Source organism: Phalacrocorax carbo, chromosome 4 (assembly GCF_963921805.1).
Source record: "Phalacrocorax carbo chromosome 4, bPhaCar2.1, whole genome shotgun sequence".
NCBI classification, from domain to species: Eukaryota; Metazoa; Chordata; class Aves; order Suliformes; family Phalacrocoracidae; genus Phalacrocorax; species Phalacrocorax carbo.
The window spans coordinates 31,169,245-31,185,658 of record NC_087516.1 but is presented as its reverse complement, the minus strand read 5'-3'; the positions used below and the strand labels follow the sequence as shown (position 1 = coordinate 31,185,658).

General features: G+C 45.9%; 1 protein-coding gene across 1 annotated transcript; it reads right to left on the bottom strand.

Moving 5' to 3' along the window:
* Positions 1 to 5,487: 5,487 nt before the first annotated feature.
* TMEM165 (transmembrane protein 165) lies at positions 5,488 to 16,289 on the bottom strand. The gene is made up of 6 exons (XM_064449457.1): positions 15,980 to 16,289; positions 14,307 to 14,532; positions 11,588 to 11,763; positions 10,773 to 10,955; positions 7,785 to 7,890; positions 5,488 to 6,413 (listed from the first exon to the last, which is right to left on the bottom strand). Exons 1-6 carry the CDS (start codon positions 16,139 to 16,141, stop codon positions 6,337 to 6,339), a joined length of 930 nt encoding a protein of 309 aa, XP_064305527.1. The 5' UTR covers positions 16,142 to 16,289; the 3' UTR covers positions 5,488 to 6,336.
* Between the last annotated feature and the right edge of the window lie 125 nt (positions 16,290 to 16,414).

The window sequence follows — 16,414 nt, the reverse complement described above, 5'->3', positions numbered from 1 at the left end:
CTGTATCTTTTTATAAAATTGATGCCTGTCGTGGTTTAACCCCAGCCAGCACTAAGCCCACACAGCTGCTCACTCACTCCCCCCTGGTGGGGTGGGAGAACGAGAAAGGTAAAAGTGAGAAAACTCATGGGTTTGGGCAAAGACAGTTTAACAGGTAAAGCAAAAGCCATGCACACACCAGCAAAGCAAACCAAGGCATTCATTCACTCCTTCCCATGGGCAGGCAGGTGCTCAGCCATCTCCAGGAAAGCAGGGCTCCATCATGTGTAACGGTTACTTGGGAAGACAAACGCCATCACTCCGAAAGTCCCCCCCTTCCTTCTTCTTCCCCCAGCTCTATATGCGGAGCATGACACCATATGGTACGGAATATCCCTTGGGTCAACTGGGGTCAGCTGTCCCAGCTGTGTCCCCTCCCACCTTCTCGTGCACCCCCAGCCCACTCGCTGGTGGGGTGTGGTGAGGAGAAGAAAAGGCCCTGACTCTGTCTAAGCCCTGCTCAGCAGTAACGAAAACATCCCTGTGTTACCAGCACTGTTTCCAGCACAAATCCAAAACATGGCCCCATACAAGCTGCTGTGAAGAAAATTAACTCCAGCCCAGCCCAAACCAGCACAACGTCCCACTCTAAAGGCGAGAGACCTCTGGTTTGTGTATTTGCATTACTGCTGTGGAGTTTACTCACGTGGCACTTGCTTGAACGTGCACAACTTAAATCTACTTCCGTATCGGTGCGTGTGCGGTCCCTGTGCCCTCCTAATGACGGCGCAGCGCTGCGGAGCGTGGCGTGAGCACGGGAGGGTTTATCAAGCATGGCCCTGCCCTCAGTCCCTGGGCAAAACACCCTTTAATTCTTTCGTCTCCCGTCCCTGGGTATTTCCACTGCTGGTGAACTGTCAAATATTTTTAAAGGCTCAGAGATGATCTGAAATGTTGGCCTCTGGAAAAGGAAGCAGACACCTGCATTTGGCCGAGAGCACAACTCTTGTAGAGCACTGCTTTGACAGGCTGTGTGGTGATGTGTAACCTGTCGGGCCTTTCGCCCTCACCCTTTTGCGCTGATCAAAGTGCGAACATAATAAGCATTTAATAAATTGAAATTAATTAAATGTTCAAGGAAAGGTGGGAGGGAAGGAAATCCTGGAGTTGAAGCTGAATGCCCAGGAAAATGATAAATATGCTGAGCCATTTTTACAGCCTGCAGTTCTTTAATACTTGTGCACGTTGTGTGTAACTTGTGGGTGCCATAAACCCCCGGCGCCCCAGGAGTCAAAGCATAATTAGCTATAGGAGTGCTGTAGCCGCAGTTAAAAACTGTCACCACTCACCAGCCGTAAGACCAATAGCATGTAGCAAGCAAGATTATCAGTTTTCTTAAAACTGAACTTTGGAAATATTACTATATTTTTCCATAATTTTATCAAAAAGAACTGTAATTGCAACCGCTGCCGCACCTGAAGCAATGCTGTTCAACGGCATTTTGCTGTCGTGCAGACTTAGAAACAAAAACTGCACTTACACAGGAAGGCAACTGATAAGTACTTGTAAAGATTAGCAATCCAAAGGTTAGTTGCACTTCTGAGTCTCAGGCATTAGTGATATGCATTCCAGAAGATTTCAGCTGTTCGAGGGTAACATACAATAAGAACAAGAATTTCCATGCTCGTACTAGCGTTCTTGTAGCCCATGGTCTCTACCACTGTCGGACCCTTTGGCAACTATTATTCTCACGTGGGAAGTAAATTTAAATAATCCAGAAGAAATACACATCTATAGCACATGCCACATAGCGATGGAAAACGTTACGGGTTAGGTGTAACCTGTATCTCCATCAGCGAAAGCCTGTAGCTGTAACCTGCCAAGCGCGCCGCGCGCAGGGACTGCACCAGGTCATCCATGGAAAAACGCCGTATCAGTACGGCAAATGCCGTTACATCATTATATCCACGTCTCTGGAAATTAAGAATTACTCAGGGTGTGTTAGGATGAAACTGCCCAACCCTCTTAATTCAAGATCAGAGGTTTTGGGGTTTTTTTAAAAAATATACAATACCCGGGACTACCATGCAGGTAAGCTCAACCACCAGCCCCTTTCTAGGAATGAGTTGTAAAACCGCTCCCGTGAGCGCGGCCGCTGCGGCGCAGCCTGCCCCGGGCCGGGCGCGCAGCGGAGGCGCGGGAAGCCTGCACGGCAGCAGGCTGCCTCTTGCAGCACGCGCTGAACAGAGCCGCTCGTTAACTTGCCAGTTTCCAGACTCGGTATCTGACCGTCGTGTCTCAGACCGGCGAGCCCGAGCACCAGCCCAGCATGTACGTACCTGGTGGCGTTGCCCGAGGAGAAACAGGCTTCCTTGTGAACTGGGCCCATACTTCGGTTCAACCGGGTTCCTTTGAAAAACATTGTCCTGGCAGGACAGAAGTTACAAGTTTACTTTAATCTCTGCTTATTGCCCCCTGCCATGTACCACGTAACGAGATGGGCTTTACCTAAGGATTGGGAATAGGCACCTTCAAAAACAACAAGCACAAGCGCTTCCTCATTTTAAACATCTAGGTTGATGTGAGTTTTTTTTTTCCCACCCCAGTAGGACCATCATCGTCTCCATTTCGTTTCTGTTGCTCAAGCCTGGAAACACGTAGCTCCAGGGGACGAGCGCGCTCAAACCTCTCGCGGGCGCACACGCAGAGACGCCCGTTCCTGCTTTGCACGCTGCTTTGGCGGCTCCCTCGGCCGCAGCTGCTGACGCATCTCACCGCAGCAGGGAGGGCTGCCCGACGGGCGGGAAACCCGTGGTGGACAGGTGCCGATCTCCTGCGTCGGGGGTGCGACCTTTTGCAGAGCCTTCCCTTCGACGCTGGAACACTCACTCGCTGTAGTTCACGTTCTCCGGCTACAAAAGAACAAGCAACTGCACAGGACTGCGACAATTAAAACTTCAGCAAGTTACCTGAAGTGTTTCTTTCATATTCCAAAACGCAAGGCACCCCCAAACTTACCTCCATTTAAAAGGTAAAGAGCACTATTATTTAAACTTTTTCTATATTTTGTTCCTGAAAACCTGGGCCTTGGGTGGCTAATGTACCAGCCAGCTCCTTCCCCAACAGGACCACCCCCATCTAGGAAGCGGCTCACCTTGGCTCAGGACAGAAGCCTTTATAAAGCCACGTGGGACGCGTTTCCCCGCCAGCACAGCATCAGGCCTGCTCCACCACCCCGAAACCTGAGACCCTGCAGCTCCGGGCCCTGCAAAGGCTCCTCCCTCCCACCTGAGCGCAGCTCAAACGCCACGGCTGCAGGACCCAGCTACAGGCGCGGCTGCCCTTCTTCCCCTTGAGTGAGCTGACGTGGCAAAAGCACTAAACCACCCTCCCCAAGCGCTCGGCTACAGTTCCAGAGCTCGAGCATCTCTGTAACATCGCATCCTTCCCCCACCCGCATTTGGTCATCCACAGGCTCTGCTCGCCCTTGGTGCTTTAACACACAGGCTTAACGCTCCTGCAAGATGGTAGCTAACCTGTCAGGACTCCCTCTCAGAAGAGAGGAAGGCAGCGCTACAGCTGGCTGCTGAAATGACAAAACACTCAGTTGCCATACGCCCAGCTCCGCTGTTAAAACGCATTTCCTTTGTTTTAATCCTGCTTGCTGAGGATCTTGAAAGACGAAGTCAGATGAAGGTGCAACCCGCCAGCCTAGCAAGCTGCACGGCATGTTCGGTCAGAAAGGCATGCCCTGTGGCTCCTGCTTTATCTCTTGGCATAAGGAGAAGTAGAGACAAGGGTTTCTTTCACTCAGAGATGGCTAACTTCCACTCCGGGCACGGGGTGGGGAAGGAGGGGCAGGGAATGAACTACCGCGCACGTGCACCAGCACCTCAAGCGCCAAACCGGCAGCTTCCAGCTCCCCACCCTCCGAGCGCGGAGGCATCCCACGTCTCTGCAGCACCAGCCCAGTCTCCTCCCGCCCTGCCTCCAACGCCTCCTGCACGGGCGCCGTTTGTGCGCGGGGCAGCGCAGCAGCACCGCGCTGCTGCCGCCAACGCGGCAGCGGAGCCCTCCATCGCCCTCGACGGGCTCCAGTTACGTCCCGACCACGTTCTTTAAACGGTGAAAAATTCCAGCAGGCACTTGACAACGTTAAATCACAATGATTAGTAGCAACTACTGAGGCACCGTTCAAAGCTTTTACTAAAATTTCATGAGCTACCTGGTTCTGTAACAGATTTCCAAGGATAAGTCAACATTTGTGCTTCGGCAAAAAGGTAAGACCGCTGTTCGAAGCGGCTCCCCCCCGCCTCACTAGGTTAGAGAGCAGCCACGCACGCTGCTGCAGCTGGCCAAAGGCAGTACCGAGCACACGCGCGAGTCTGTAATAGTAAAATGCAAATGGGGAGCTGCAGAGATTTGTTCTGCAACTTCACGCTTACCTCCACAAACACCACATTAAACAGCTTCATCTTCCTGTTGATCCCAAGTGTTTTCATACCAAAGCAGCTTTAAGCAGGATATATAAGGTTTGGGAAGCCTCTACATTAGAGACTGGCCAAGCGGTTTGGCTTTTCTGATCCTGAGGAAGAGTTCTGAGCAGGATGCGCTGCAGCACCACCGTTACTTCACCCAGGACGCGCCCACCCGAACCCACGGTAGCGCTGCAGCACCACTTTTGGTTGGTCCAACAAGCAGTTCCCCAGTAAGTGGTCAGGAGTTTAGGCTCTTCCCTGTTTTTGCTTCCCTGTCCCTGCTCTGTTGTAACACAACCTCTGCCACAAACGCGCTCCGCACAGGAGCTGAAGCATGCCGCGGACAGAGCACGTGCTTCCAGGCGGTGGGAAAGAAGAGGCTGCAGGTTTTGGCACACACAGTTTGGTTCAAAAGAAAAACAAAACCCCAAACACACACACCCGAAAAACCACACCACCAAACCAACAGGGTGCCTCACCTACTAATTAGCGGCAGCGCTGCCAGCAGCGCCCTTCCTTCAGGCCAAGACATGAACACTTCGACCTGGAGCCTGGAAGCACAGCCCGTTTCCGCACCACCGTGCACGGCAGGCGTCGCGCTGCTGCCGTCTCACGGGGTTTTCTGGGCAGAGAAACCTGGGAGAAGGACCGGGGACTGCCCCGTTAGTGAGCTACAAATGGACTGGTCACATCTCTAACGCTCCGTACTGCTTTAGCTTCAGTAAGGCAGATTCAGTCTTAGAAACCGCCCCTTCTATTTTACAAGGCTGCTACTGAGTAGATCTTGGAGGGCGACCGGAGCTGTCAGCTCAGCATCCAAACCATCGCTGCAGAGCAGGGAAAAGCACGTGTTTCAGCAATGCTGAGACCTTCAGCAGCCGGCATTTTCAAAGTCTTTATTACTGGCCTCTACAACAGTATCCAAACTAAATTCAGTAAGCTTTCCTCACCTGAAGCACATAATCACTAGGTAAACCTTTGTGGTAGGAATTATGGGAACCATCAAAAACAATACTGAAAATAACTCAAATGGAGACACTATGTTTTATTAATACTCTTTCAGATTACATTTCTATTCCTAAAAAGAAAAATAGGAACACATCTAAATATGAATTCCATTTCTGTTCAACCCTGGGAATGGAACATTGCTAAGTTGGACCAGTTTATTACTTTCCATATACTTTAATGTTTCAAAATTTAAAAAAAAGTCAAATACTACTAGCTCCAGGCAGATTGCATATTCAACATGGTAGGCTGTTAATCACCCCACATCAATTTCCTGATAAAAATCCCTGATTGAGAAGTCTTCCCTCTAAATTAAAGTTATAAAATTCTCTCTCGGTGGCTCAGCCACCCAATGGTAGAGGAACTGCTCCCGGGTTTCTTGTCGCTTAGATTATCCCCCCTCGGGCGCACCCTGGAACCAAAGTCCTCGGAGGTGGGAAGCAGCAGTTTTCTCCTTAACCCCCTCTGTTGAGCAACGCGGCACACAACAGAGTCTGCTTCGAGAAGCCTCAAGGATCAGCTCTTGAAGAAACAGGAAAGGTGCCCACATGTAACAGAGGGAGAAAAGAGGAAGCCTCGATACTTATGCGAGTAGATCCTCGACACTCAGCCGAGCCAGGTCCAGCAAGCAAGAAAACCAGGCCAATCCCACCGAGGGAGCAGGCACCACAGAGCGAACAAACCAGGCAGCGAGCAGATCTCCCCTGCAGCAGCTGCCGCAAACGTGTCAGTCCTGTGAATCATCTCCTATAAAAAGTTCAGTGTCTCATCTTCAGTGCTTGTTTAACTATAATGCTGTACATTATATACAAAAATGCACAAGGAGAGAGGCTTGATGCTTCCAGTCCTTGTTCTTCTGCGGTGACGAAAAATTTTAAAAACCAGAGTCTGGACTAATAAATAGTGCAGAAAATGCAAATGCCAAGAAGACGATGCCTCCGATGATTGTCACTGAAAGGGAAAAAAACAAGCCAAAAAGAAATTAGGTACTGAAAGTTAAATACCTTCTGTGAGACATTACAGATTTTTTTTTAAGTGTCCAGTTCCCCAGTAATTTTACTCTAAAATTTATGCTGCAAACAGCGGGCGTTGTTTCTAGCTTAGCATAAGGATGCCCATAAACTGACCCACTGCATCTACAAGCATTTATTCAGGGACTTAGAAGGCAGCTTTATTACTTCAGCCAGTATAAAACTGAAGTTGGCACCTGCTGTTGAATATTTGGCTGCATGGGGGAAATTGCTCCTGCTGGAGTGACAGACTCCTTAGCATTTTTTTTTGCACAGTTTAGGTAACTATACTGAAAGAGATGGCATCGAACGCACTAACTGCTTGCAACGGCCACAACCTGCGGGAGGCTGGGACAGTATTCCGGGAAAGCGCCACTGTGTTCGGACCGTTCTCCCACTCTTCTCTAAACAAGCTAACAAGCTACACGGATCTTTGGTCTAACCTAGTAAGGTTATTCCTGTGGCCAAAAGATCCACACTGAGCTTATTAGGAGCCAAGATGTTGGTTGCACATTTCACATTTTGCAGTGAAGTTGTCTTTTCACAACCTCTGCAACTACGGAACAAATATTCTGAATGAACATTTATAGGAACCAGCTTCACAGAATCCTTCCTGGGACCAAGAAATCCCACTACATGACAGTACTGACAGTTGAAACAAGCTGCAACCTAATCTAAGGAGAAAAAAACCAACACAATGGAACCTTATTGGTACTTCCTGCTATAGATAGCAGGTATGATTAAAAAACCCCAAACATTTATGCTACACACAGAGTGGCTTTTAAAGCTTTTATATGGCTGGCTTAATTTATAAGTGTGCAGTTCTCTGGCCCACCTGACGGTCTGTCTGCACTCAGAGTTATGACAATTTCTCTTACCCGCTGTCCAACAATGCATACTATTCAAAATGCCGTATCTCCTTCCTCTAGTCTCCTACAAGCTAATAGGGAAGCAGAACTTGCTCCACCTGTGTCCGTCTTTAAACCTGGAGCTACAATACCCTTTCTGAGGGGTCAGAGTCAGTAAGCCATTAAGTTCAATTAAGGCCAGGTCCCTCAGAAGCACCCTGTGCACGGTGGTGGCATGCACTCTGACTTTGCCTGGCAGTGGGGACATGCAGCCCTGAAACAGCACAGGGTCACCCCCCACGAGGGGAGCTGTCTGCGGGGCAAGGTGAGGTTGGATGAAAGACTCGGACTCAAAAAAAAAGTTTTTCTTTTCCCCAAAGCTGTTCCCAAGCATGTACTCGTTTACACCACAGGCACTGCCAGTTATTACAGCATTTTTTTGGTTGGAGTAAGATTTCACTTACCAGTCCTAACAGAAATTTTTTGTGCTATCATTCTCCCTCCAATAACTGCTAAACCAGTGCAGAGGCAATGTCCCACCGTTCCTCCTACCGCCACACCGTAGGGGTCCTGAGGAAAAAGGAAAAAACAACAGAAAGGAAACATCAGCACAGTTGAAAACCCACCAGCCCTACAACACCCTCCTGCCACAGAGGAACAATGCCTTGATTTCTCGGTTGCACACTGTCAAGCATGGAGGATATTCTCTGGTGTTTGCTCTGCTATCCATCACTGCCTCAAAGACCAGTACCAGCGTACATCAGCTAGCGAGACAGACTTAAATCTAAATCTGACTAATATAGGAACACATGGCATGTTTCAACCAAGAAGCATCTTCCAGTAGTTAAATACAGATCCAGAAATCACCCTGAAATCACCAATTAAGCAACCTCTAGAGGGAGGGTGGCAGCTGTTGAGAAACACAATATGCATCAGCTGGAAGAACACCAACCTAATTATAAAGACAGGCAACAATAAATCCATGAACTGCAAAAGAAAGGTTTCAGCGGCTAAAATGTACTGTCTCCAGTTTCACAAGCTTGTACTCTACACTCTCACCCCCAATCATCCAAAGAGGGAAGTATGAAAGAATATAAGTCCAGAAGATAAACTGTTTTCAAAGTTTATCATCAACGACAGCTTTCACATCTCTACATAACAAATCCCTACTCAACACATGAACAAATCTACAGTGTAAAGAAGTTTCTCAGATCTACTTACACAGTACAGAGTTAAGGGCAGCATGTGTACTGAACACCTCATAAAACAGAAGACTTCAGCATCAGGAAGAGAAATCAATATTTTAGTGACCAATAAACAAGGCAAGGTAGGAGCATGACTTTCTGCTGTACAAAGATGAACGACAGAAAGAAGAGTTGAGTCCCCTGCACATCTCTAAGTGAGACTTTTTGCTCCAAACGGAAAAAAAAAAAGCTGTTGCCTTCACATGAGGAATGCATGAATCTCTACCAGGCAAACAGCAAAGCTGTCTAGGAAGTGGTATGATATGATGAAAGCAGAAAACATTGTCCAAGAGAATCAAAACCACATGCCAGTGGGAAAAGGTGGTGAGCACCAAGCAGAGGCCAGGCAGGAAACCACCAAGACGCACAGGTCAGAAGCAGAGCTGTGCCACCAGAACACACTCGCCTCCAGGATTGGGAGCAGGACCCAAAGTTCCTGGAAATCCCTGTTTCCCCGCTGTCAGCAGATACCTGTAGAGCCCCCACTGGCAGAGCCTAGATCTACATCACGCCCCACCCCACTCTCTACAGCTGTCCCTGGAAGGTAACAAGTTACAACCGCTTCCCTCAGCATAGCATCTACAGGAGCAGAAGAGCTCAGATGCAGCAGCTGAGGCAAACCCAGCCTAGCAGGACACTATGGAGTTTACTCTTCTGCTTCCTTAAACAGATGAACAATTCTTATACACAGTAAACTATTAAGGTGTAAAAAAGTTCTTAAGGACTGTTGTCAGGATTAGGTTTAAGACAGACTTAACTTACTGCCCCGGTGTATATACCAAGACAGCCAAATTACCACCTTTTTCCCCTCCAAAGGAGCCCTGTTTGTCTGTTGAGACAAGATGAATACTACTCACTTAATGAACATTCACATAGTGTTTTGTTTTCTTTTCACATGGAAGTGAAGTGAGAATGTATGGCCCCAGCTGATCTACCACACTACTCATCTCTGTATAAAGATAATTTCTTTCCTAATAAACACTTCTGTAGTACTCCTGCCATTTATCTTAGTAATTCACAGACAAGGATTTATCTGAATATATTATGAAATAAAAGTGGTATAAAACAATACCCCAGTTAAATGAAAAAAGATCCAGATCATAATCATTCACTGATTTGGAAAGACAAACTCAAGATATTTTTCAATCATTTTTTAATAGTATTCATTTTTGTAGCACTTATGCAAACACTTCATATGCTAAAGACACAACATCCACAGCCTTTAGTTGCAATGCACAGCACTTCACAGATCAGAGTCTGATGGACACTTCCCAATGGGATGCTCAGAAAATGCAAACCAATAGTCAGCCACCACCTGTGAAAAGACGGGCTTAAGAAGCAACTTGCCTGACTCCATATAAAAACTTGAGCAGAGGCAGTAATAATTCCTCATTTTTCAAGATGGCATGTAACTGCCTGAACAATGAGATCATCCTCTCATCCTGCTGCTGCCTCGTTGGCTCCCAGCACCTTCCCTGCACTGTAATAAAGACAAGAGGTTCCTACAGATTATAGCCTCCTTCATTATGCAGCCCCGGTTTATTCCTAGGGAAGGTGTGAAAGTGCACTGAAAGAAGCACAAGTCCTAGGGAAAAAAAAATGTAAATTTCCTCCATGCATGAAAGAGCACAGGCAAGCTACTTATGCTTGTTAAAAGGTTGACTATAAGCCCTAACTTTCCTTTAAAAATAATAGTTATATACATTCCAATCATCATGCTGAATATAATTTCATTTACAGTATTACCGCACAGCAGTTCAGAATTTATTTTAGTTCTATACACTGTACCACATTCAGTTAGATTTTTAAAAAGAGGTATCTTTTTAACAGCTTTAAGTTTGCTGGGATGGAAGTCTCTTTTTTTTAAAGCTACTGTGTTAAAACTGTATGACCACACAGATCACAGAAAAAGAGGTTCTGTAACATCTCTCAACACTGTAACAAAACCAACTGTATTCAGCTGCATGATATAAAGCAACTATTTCCAGAAATACCTGTGCAGTCCCAATCATGTAACAATAGTTTTAATGATACACAGAGCTTCAGTACATTTGTTTTCAGTGTTACAGCTGTGCCAAGGCCTCAGTAAGGCAGAGCAAGACAGCAGGTGTGAATCTGACACCTCTTGCAAGAGTATTTTGTCTCTCCCACTTCTCTGCGGGCACCCCAAGGAGGGCAAGAGAAAAGAGGGCATTCTGCAACACTCACCTCTCTGGCGGCCAAGACTATGGTTGTTAACTGGGAACGATCACCCCATTCTGCTAAAAACGTTAAAGTAAAAGCTTGAACAAAGATTGGAGAAATAAAATGTAGCCACTTCTTCTGAGGTATACTGGTGCCTGACCCTGATTCCACATCCCCTGGCCCATTTAACAGTTTAGTTCTCTGAAGCTGTGGAGGACAAAGGGAAGAAAAAAAAGTAAAAAACAAAACCAACCATTAAATTAGAAATGTCATCTAAAAAACCCAAACCAAATACTTAAATTGTAAGGCTAGTATCTGGAATGTTATTAGCCACTGACTGCTGCATTATCAATGTATTATTTATACTAGACACCATTTTAAAAAACTACCTATATATATACACACACCCACCCATACACACACCTGTAATCATCTCTAACCTCCAGTTACGGTCAGTCTTGTACTGCTTGCACTTACACAGCAGATTTCCTCCTATTATTCTGCCTGACCATAAAAAGAAATAAAAGTAGAGGCAAGAGCAAACTCTTGATATCCTCTTGGCTAGTAATGCATTAGGAGGAGAAAAAAAAAAAAAAAAAAAAGACTCTATGGAGAATGTCACCTTTTTCCCCTGAGAAGCCAGCCTTGCCACAGAACTGGAATTACCTGTTGAAACAGGCTCCAGGGGCCACCACTTCTGTCCCATTTACCACACATACTCTGTGTCAGATTATCAATCACAGACAGAGCTGAACACCCCAAACATGACAGTGCCATTCTACAGCTTCACAGCTGTAACTATTTCATCAGCCACAATTCACAAAAAGTTTATAACTTACTTCCTCATCTTTTTTTTTAATTTCTGCTTGAACTTCCTCCAGCTCTTCCTGACCCTCATCTGGACTCATTTTCAAGCCTTCTCGAAGCATTCGGATGCCAAAAATTGCAAACAGTGCCGTTGACACATAGTATGTGTATATACGAGGAATAACTGTGGTGGCATAGCCAAATAAAACTGAAAGGAAAACAAATGTGTCATTTTAGAAAATAACCATGAGGACCACAATTGTTTCTAATAAATGCTTGCTATCAAAGCCTACAATTCAAATATTGTCCAATAAATACATACTGTATCTTTTCTTAGTTTTTGTTTTGGTCCTTTGCAAGATAATGACACTCTAGAAACGCCAACCACTACTAGACATACCAGAGACTGAAGCCTACTAACACTCAGACAAGGCATACCAGGCAAAGTTGGTGCACTGCTATTCCCAAGAGCCAGTCCAAGCAACATTATCTTTCCCAAAGACTATGCAAGTCCTGCCTTTCTCCAAGCATGCCATGAAACTATCATCTGTGCTCATGTTCTATTAGTCACGGTGTATAGCACTTCATTCCATGTTTATATACAACTACATGTTGGATAGCATCTCTTTACAATCACTTCATTTATCAGATAAAGCTAGAATAAGATTTTCTAGAAGTTAAATCTACTAGACCTACCCACAAATCATCCAGCTCCATGAATCCGTGTCTTCTTTTGCCATGTGCAAATGCCTGCATGTGACTATTCCATTCTCTCCCACACTCTCCACAAACACACAACACAACCAGCTTTGATCTTCCTTTAATTTAAAAGCACTGATCCCACTCAAAGACCAAAAAGCTACCTCCATGGTACACCTACTTTTATGATCGCCTTTGATATTCAAACGAAGCCAAAACTAGTTCTCAAAGAAGAAATATGTATCCAGGACAAAGTACTTGCTTCTTCACAATGTAAGATTAGTTCGCATTTTTGAACATAAAAGGACTATATATATGAGAGGAAATTAAAACTCCACACCTAACATTCGAGGCTGCTTAGACCATGTGCTCACAACTGTTTCTGTTGTTTTACACCACGTGCAATTAGCTAAAAGGAAGCATATTACGATGTGTTTTTTCTTGCACAGACTTTCTTAATTGAAAAATGCACTCAGAAGTTACTACATAATCTGGAAATTAAACTGCATGGCCACTACCAACAGCAAGACTATGAGATCAAAAGTAATCAGGCTGTACTATTAGAAAACAAGGTACATACACACATGAATAACAGTATTAATTGCACAGCTCAATCAAAAAGGAGTCTTTTTAAAGACTGAAGATACTGAAATAAAGCAATGCAAGAAACCATACAAAAAGATGTGGTTTTTTAGCATTACTTGCATATACAAACATACAAATAATGAAACAATCAGAATGATAAGGGAGCTTATTCTGTCAGAAGGATAGAAGTATCTAAGCACAGCTTAGAGTTGAAAAAACACCCCAAGTAGCGATTACTTGGAGCCACTGAGGTTAAGTGAGCATGTTTTCATGAAATCAAGGTGGCCAAGAACCCCAGGAATTTCCAGACACAGCTTCTATAAAACAGGCACAGAGGAGAGAGGGGAGAAGGGAAAGAAAAAAAAAAAAGGCTCCTTTCTAAAAAGGAAGTAATAGTTGGGAACCTCTAAACTGGGGGATAAACAGAAAAGAAAGCTTTTATGAAAAAGCATCAAGAAATAATTAGTATAGAAAGTGGGACAGCCATAACAGGCAGGAGAAAAGAGATTGAAAAATTCACAGAAGAGTGCACCACCTGCAGTACTAAATAACATTAAATGAAACAACTAGTGCAGAAGTGGAAGAAACGTCAAAGACTGTTGAGTAATAGAAGAAACTCATGCAAAGCTATCATTTCACACAGTACAAACAGAAACTGCTCCAAGACTGCAATAAAAATTGCAGCAATACATCTAGCAATAGCTACACATCCAAAAGCACTCATGGAAACACTCGACAAGAAGCCTGAAGCCAGTTAATCAGCTGTCTCCAGCGTATATAAACCAATAAACTCTATTTCAATTGTTTCTGAAATTGGCATCGTTAGAAATGAGCACACCTCATTTCTACATACATACATACAATAAAATTTATGCTGCATCTGATGCACCTGAAGGCTACTCCATTTTACAATCATGTAAGCACCCACACCTACAGGTTCCTTCAGTGCCGCCGGACACCTCACTCCCCGACTAGCTCTTGGCTTTGTCAGCACCACCCATCCCAAAGGATCACAGCAGAACATCATCTTTCACTTCTGCGGCTCCCAGCACAAATACAAACAGCTACACATGCAGGGACACAAGTCAGACAAGGGAAATTTGTCATCATATTAAGAATCTTTCGCCTTAGGAGGAAAGAGAGAAGTCACTCCCACGTTCCCTCTAGGCATGCTATTTAACAAGAGCTAAAAATAAAAAGGAAACCAGAGGCCCAAAAATGAAAGCAAGTACTTAGGTTCCCAATCCCACTCCTCTTCTCTAAACGCACAGTGAGGTCTAGGGAGCCCAAACACCTCTTTACAGCCTAAATATTCAATCTGAGTCATGGTCTCCAGGAAAACCTCCACATTCTCCTCAAAGCAGAAAACTACATATGGCTACTACCTTAATTTTAACTTTGATATGTATTGATAAATACGTACCCAGCATATTTTAAGAGATAAAATGGAAAGAAAAGAGTGCTAACCTGATAAACACGTCATCAGTCCCAAGGCAAGCATAGCACCAGCCAGTACAGTCAAACGGTTGTACCGCATTGCCATGATGGCTGCAATGAAGAATGTCTTATCCCCCAGTTCTGATACGATGATGACCGATATAGCAGCCACAAATGCATGAATAAAGCCCAAATTAGTCTTGTCAGCTGACTCTTCATTGACAATGTGAACAGGAACAACCGGTGAGGATGCTTTCTGTAAGAGGCGGGGGGGGGAATCCAACAAAAAACACCACTAGTTAATTAGGCTTGAACAGTTAGTATTCAGAAATACTGAGACCTGTACTTCTCCTGTCATATCATACTCTGAAGCCTCACGCTTTAAGTATGCACCTCTCATGCAGCATTAATGACCATTAACTATCTACTGGCTGCCACCTACCTCAAATTGCAAGCTTGGCACTTAGCAAGAAGATCAGAATGCGCACTGATTATTAAAACAGCACTTCACCAGGCACATTATTACCAGAACATGAGAACCACTATTACAACAAAACATGGGGAAAGCTGCTTTAGTTCAGCTCTAATATTGCTGTCTTTAAAATCTCTGGCTATTTACCTTATGACCTCGACCAAACAGGCAATTTTTCTGATATAAATATTAAGAATTGAACTTTTCAATTGGGCAACTGGGATAGCTTAGCAGAAACACAAAGTCCTTTCAAAAATTGCCAGGACCACTTTCTTCCCTTACAGACTCTTTGCATCTCAGCCAAATTAAAATTTTACACAAGTTTTCATCAGCTTTTTTCATACATGCTCTATGGTTGTTGAAAACGAGCTTTTAACACGTGCCAGTGGTCAAACCGGACCAGCACACTCCAGATCTCACTTACTCACTGAAGTGTTTACTTTTATAGAGATTAAGATATCTACAGTTAAAAGCGAGTGCCAAAACAAGGAAGCTGGCATTCACATGCTTGACCAGAGATGGCTAAGAAAGCTTGATTCAGCACATCTACCAGTGGAGACAGATTGCAACGTGTTTTAACAGGGTAACTTCCCAGCATTCCGCTCTTAGCGGTGCTGTAAGTTTTTGGGTTTGATGTTTAGAAGTTTCCAACCATTATATATGAGGACTTCCCAGAGTTCCTCCATCTTTAGCAGTGCTGTAAATTTTTGGGTTTGATATTTAAAACCCGGATTGCTCTATATACTACACCAAGCCATACGTCAATAATTTTTAAATCCCTCTGTGTGACCACCCGGCATTAGAACCCCCTAACCACGAACACCATTTAAAAAGTTTTAATGCAAAGATGTTAATCTTAAATATTTGACGGAAAACCGGCAGGCTCTGAGCTGCAACAAAGCCTGATTTCATCTGCTCCTGTGAGGAAGACTTTGAGAGGTCGGCTCGCCTCCTCAGCATGCAAGCAAGCGGGGGGCGGGGGAAATATTTATCTGGTAAAAAAAAAAACGTTAGATCATTTTTCACGTCGGATCGAAATTCCCTCCTTTTAGCAGGAAAAGGGAAAGCTGCAGGGCCACCCGCAGCTGGCCCTGCAGCTTTCCCTTTTCCTGCTAAAAAGAGGGAATTTAGGAGTCCCGCGGCCTCCGAAAGGCGAGGCGTCCTGCGGGGAGGGGGCCGGTGGTTCCGCAGCCAGCCGTCGCAGCCCAGGCCCCGCCTCGCCTCACCTCACCTCAGCCCGCGGTTCGCCTCCTTGCGCCGCCGGCTGCGGCGGTGCCTCCTTCTTCCTGACGGGTTCTTCTTCCGGAGCGGCGCCCAGCCCCGCCGGGGCCGCCAGCAGCAGGGACGCCGCCAGCAACAACGCGGCGACCGGCGGGGACGGCGGCAAGGCCATGGCGGCCAAGCGCGGTGGTGAGGGGAATCGGGGGCTAACGGCACGGCACGAGGCCCCCTCTTAAAGGAGCCGCGTCATCACTCCAGCCGCGCGCCTCCCCAACCGTTCCCCCCACCGCTTCCTGCAACGGCCCGCCTCGGAGGGGCGGGGCGGGGCCGCGGGCCGCCACGCCGATTGGCTGCGGACGCCGTTGACGGCCGCCCCGCCCTCCGCCTCGCCCCGCCCCGCGCGACCCTCGCCACAACCCGGTTTCTAAAATCCCCAAAGAACTTT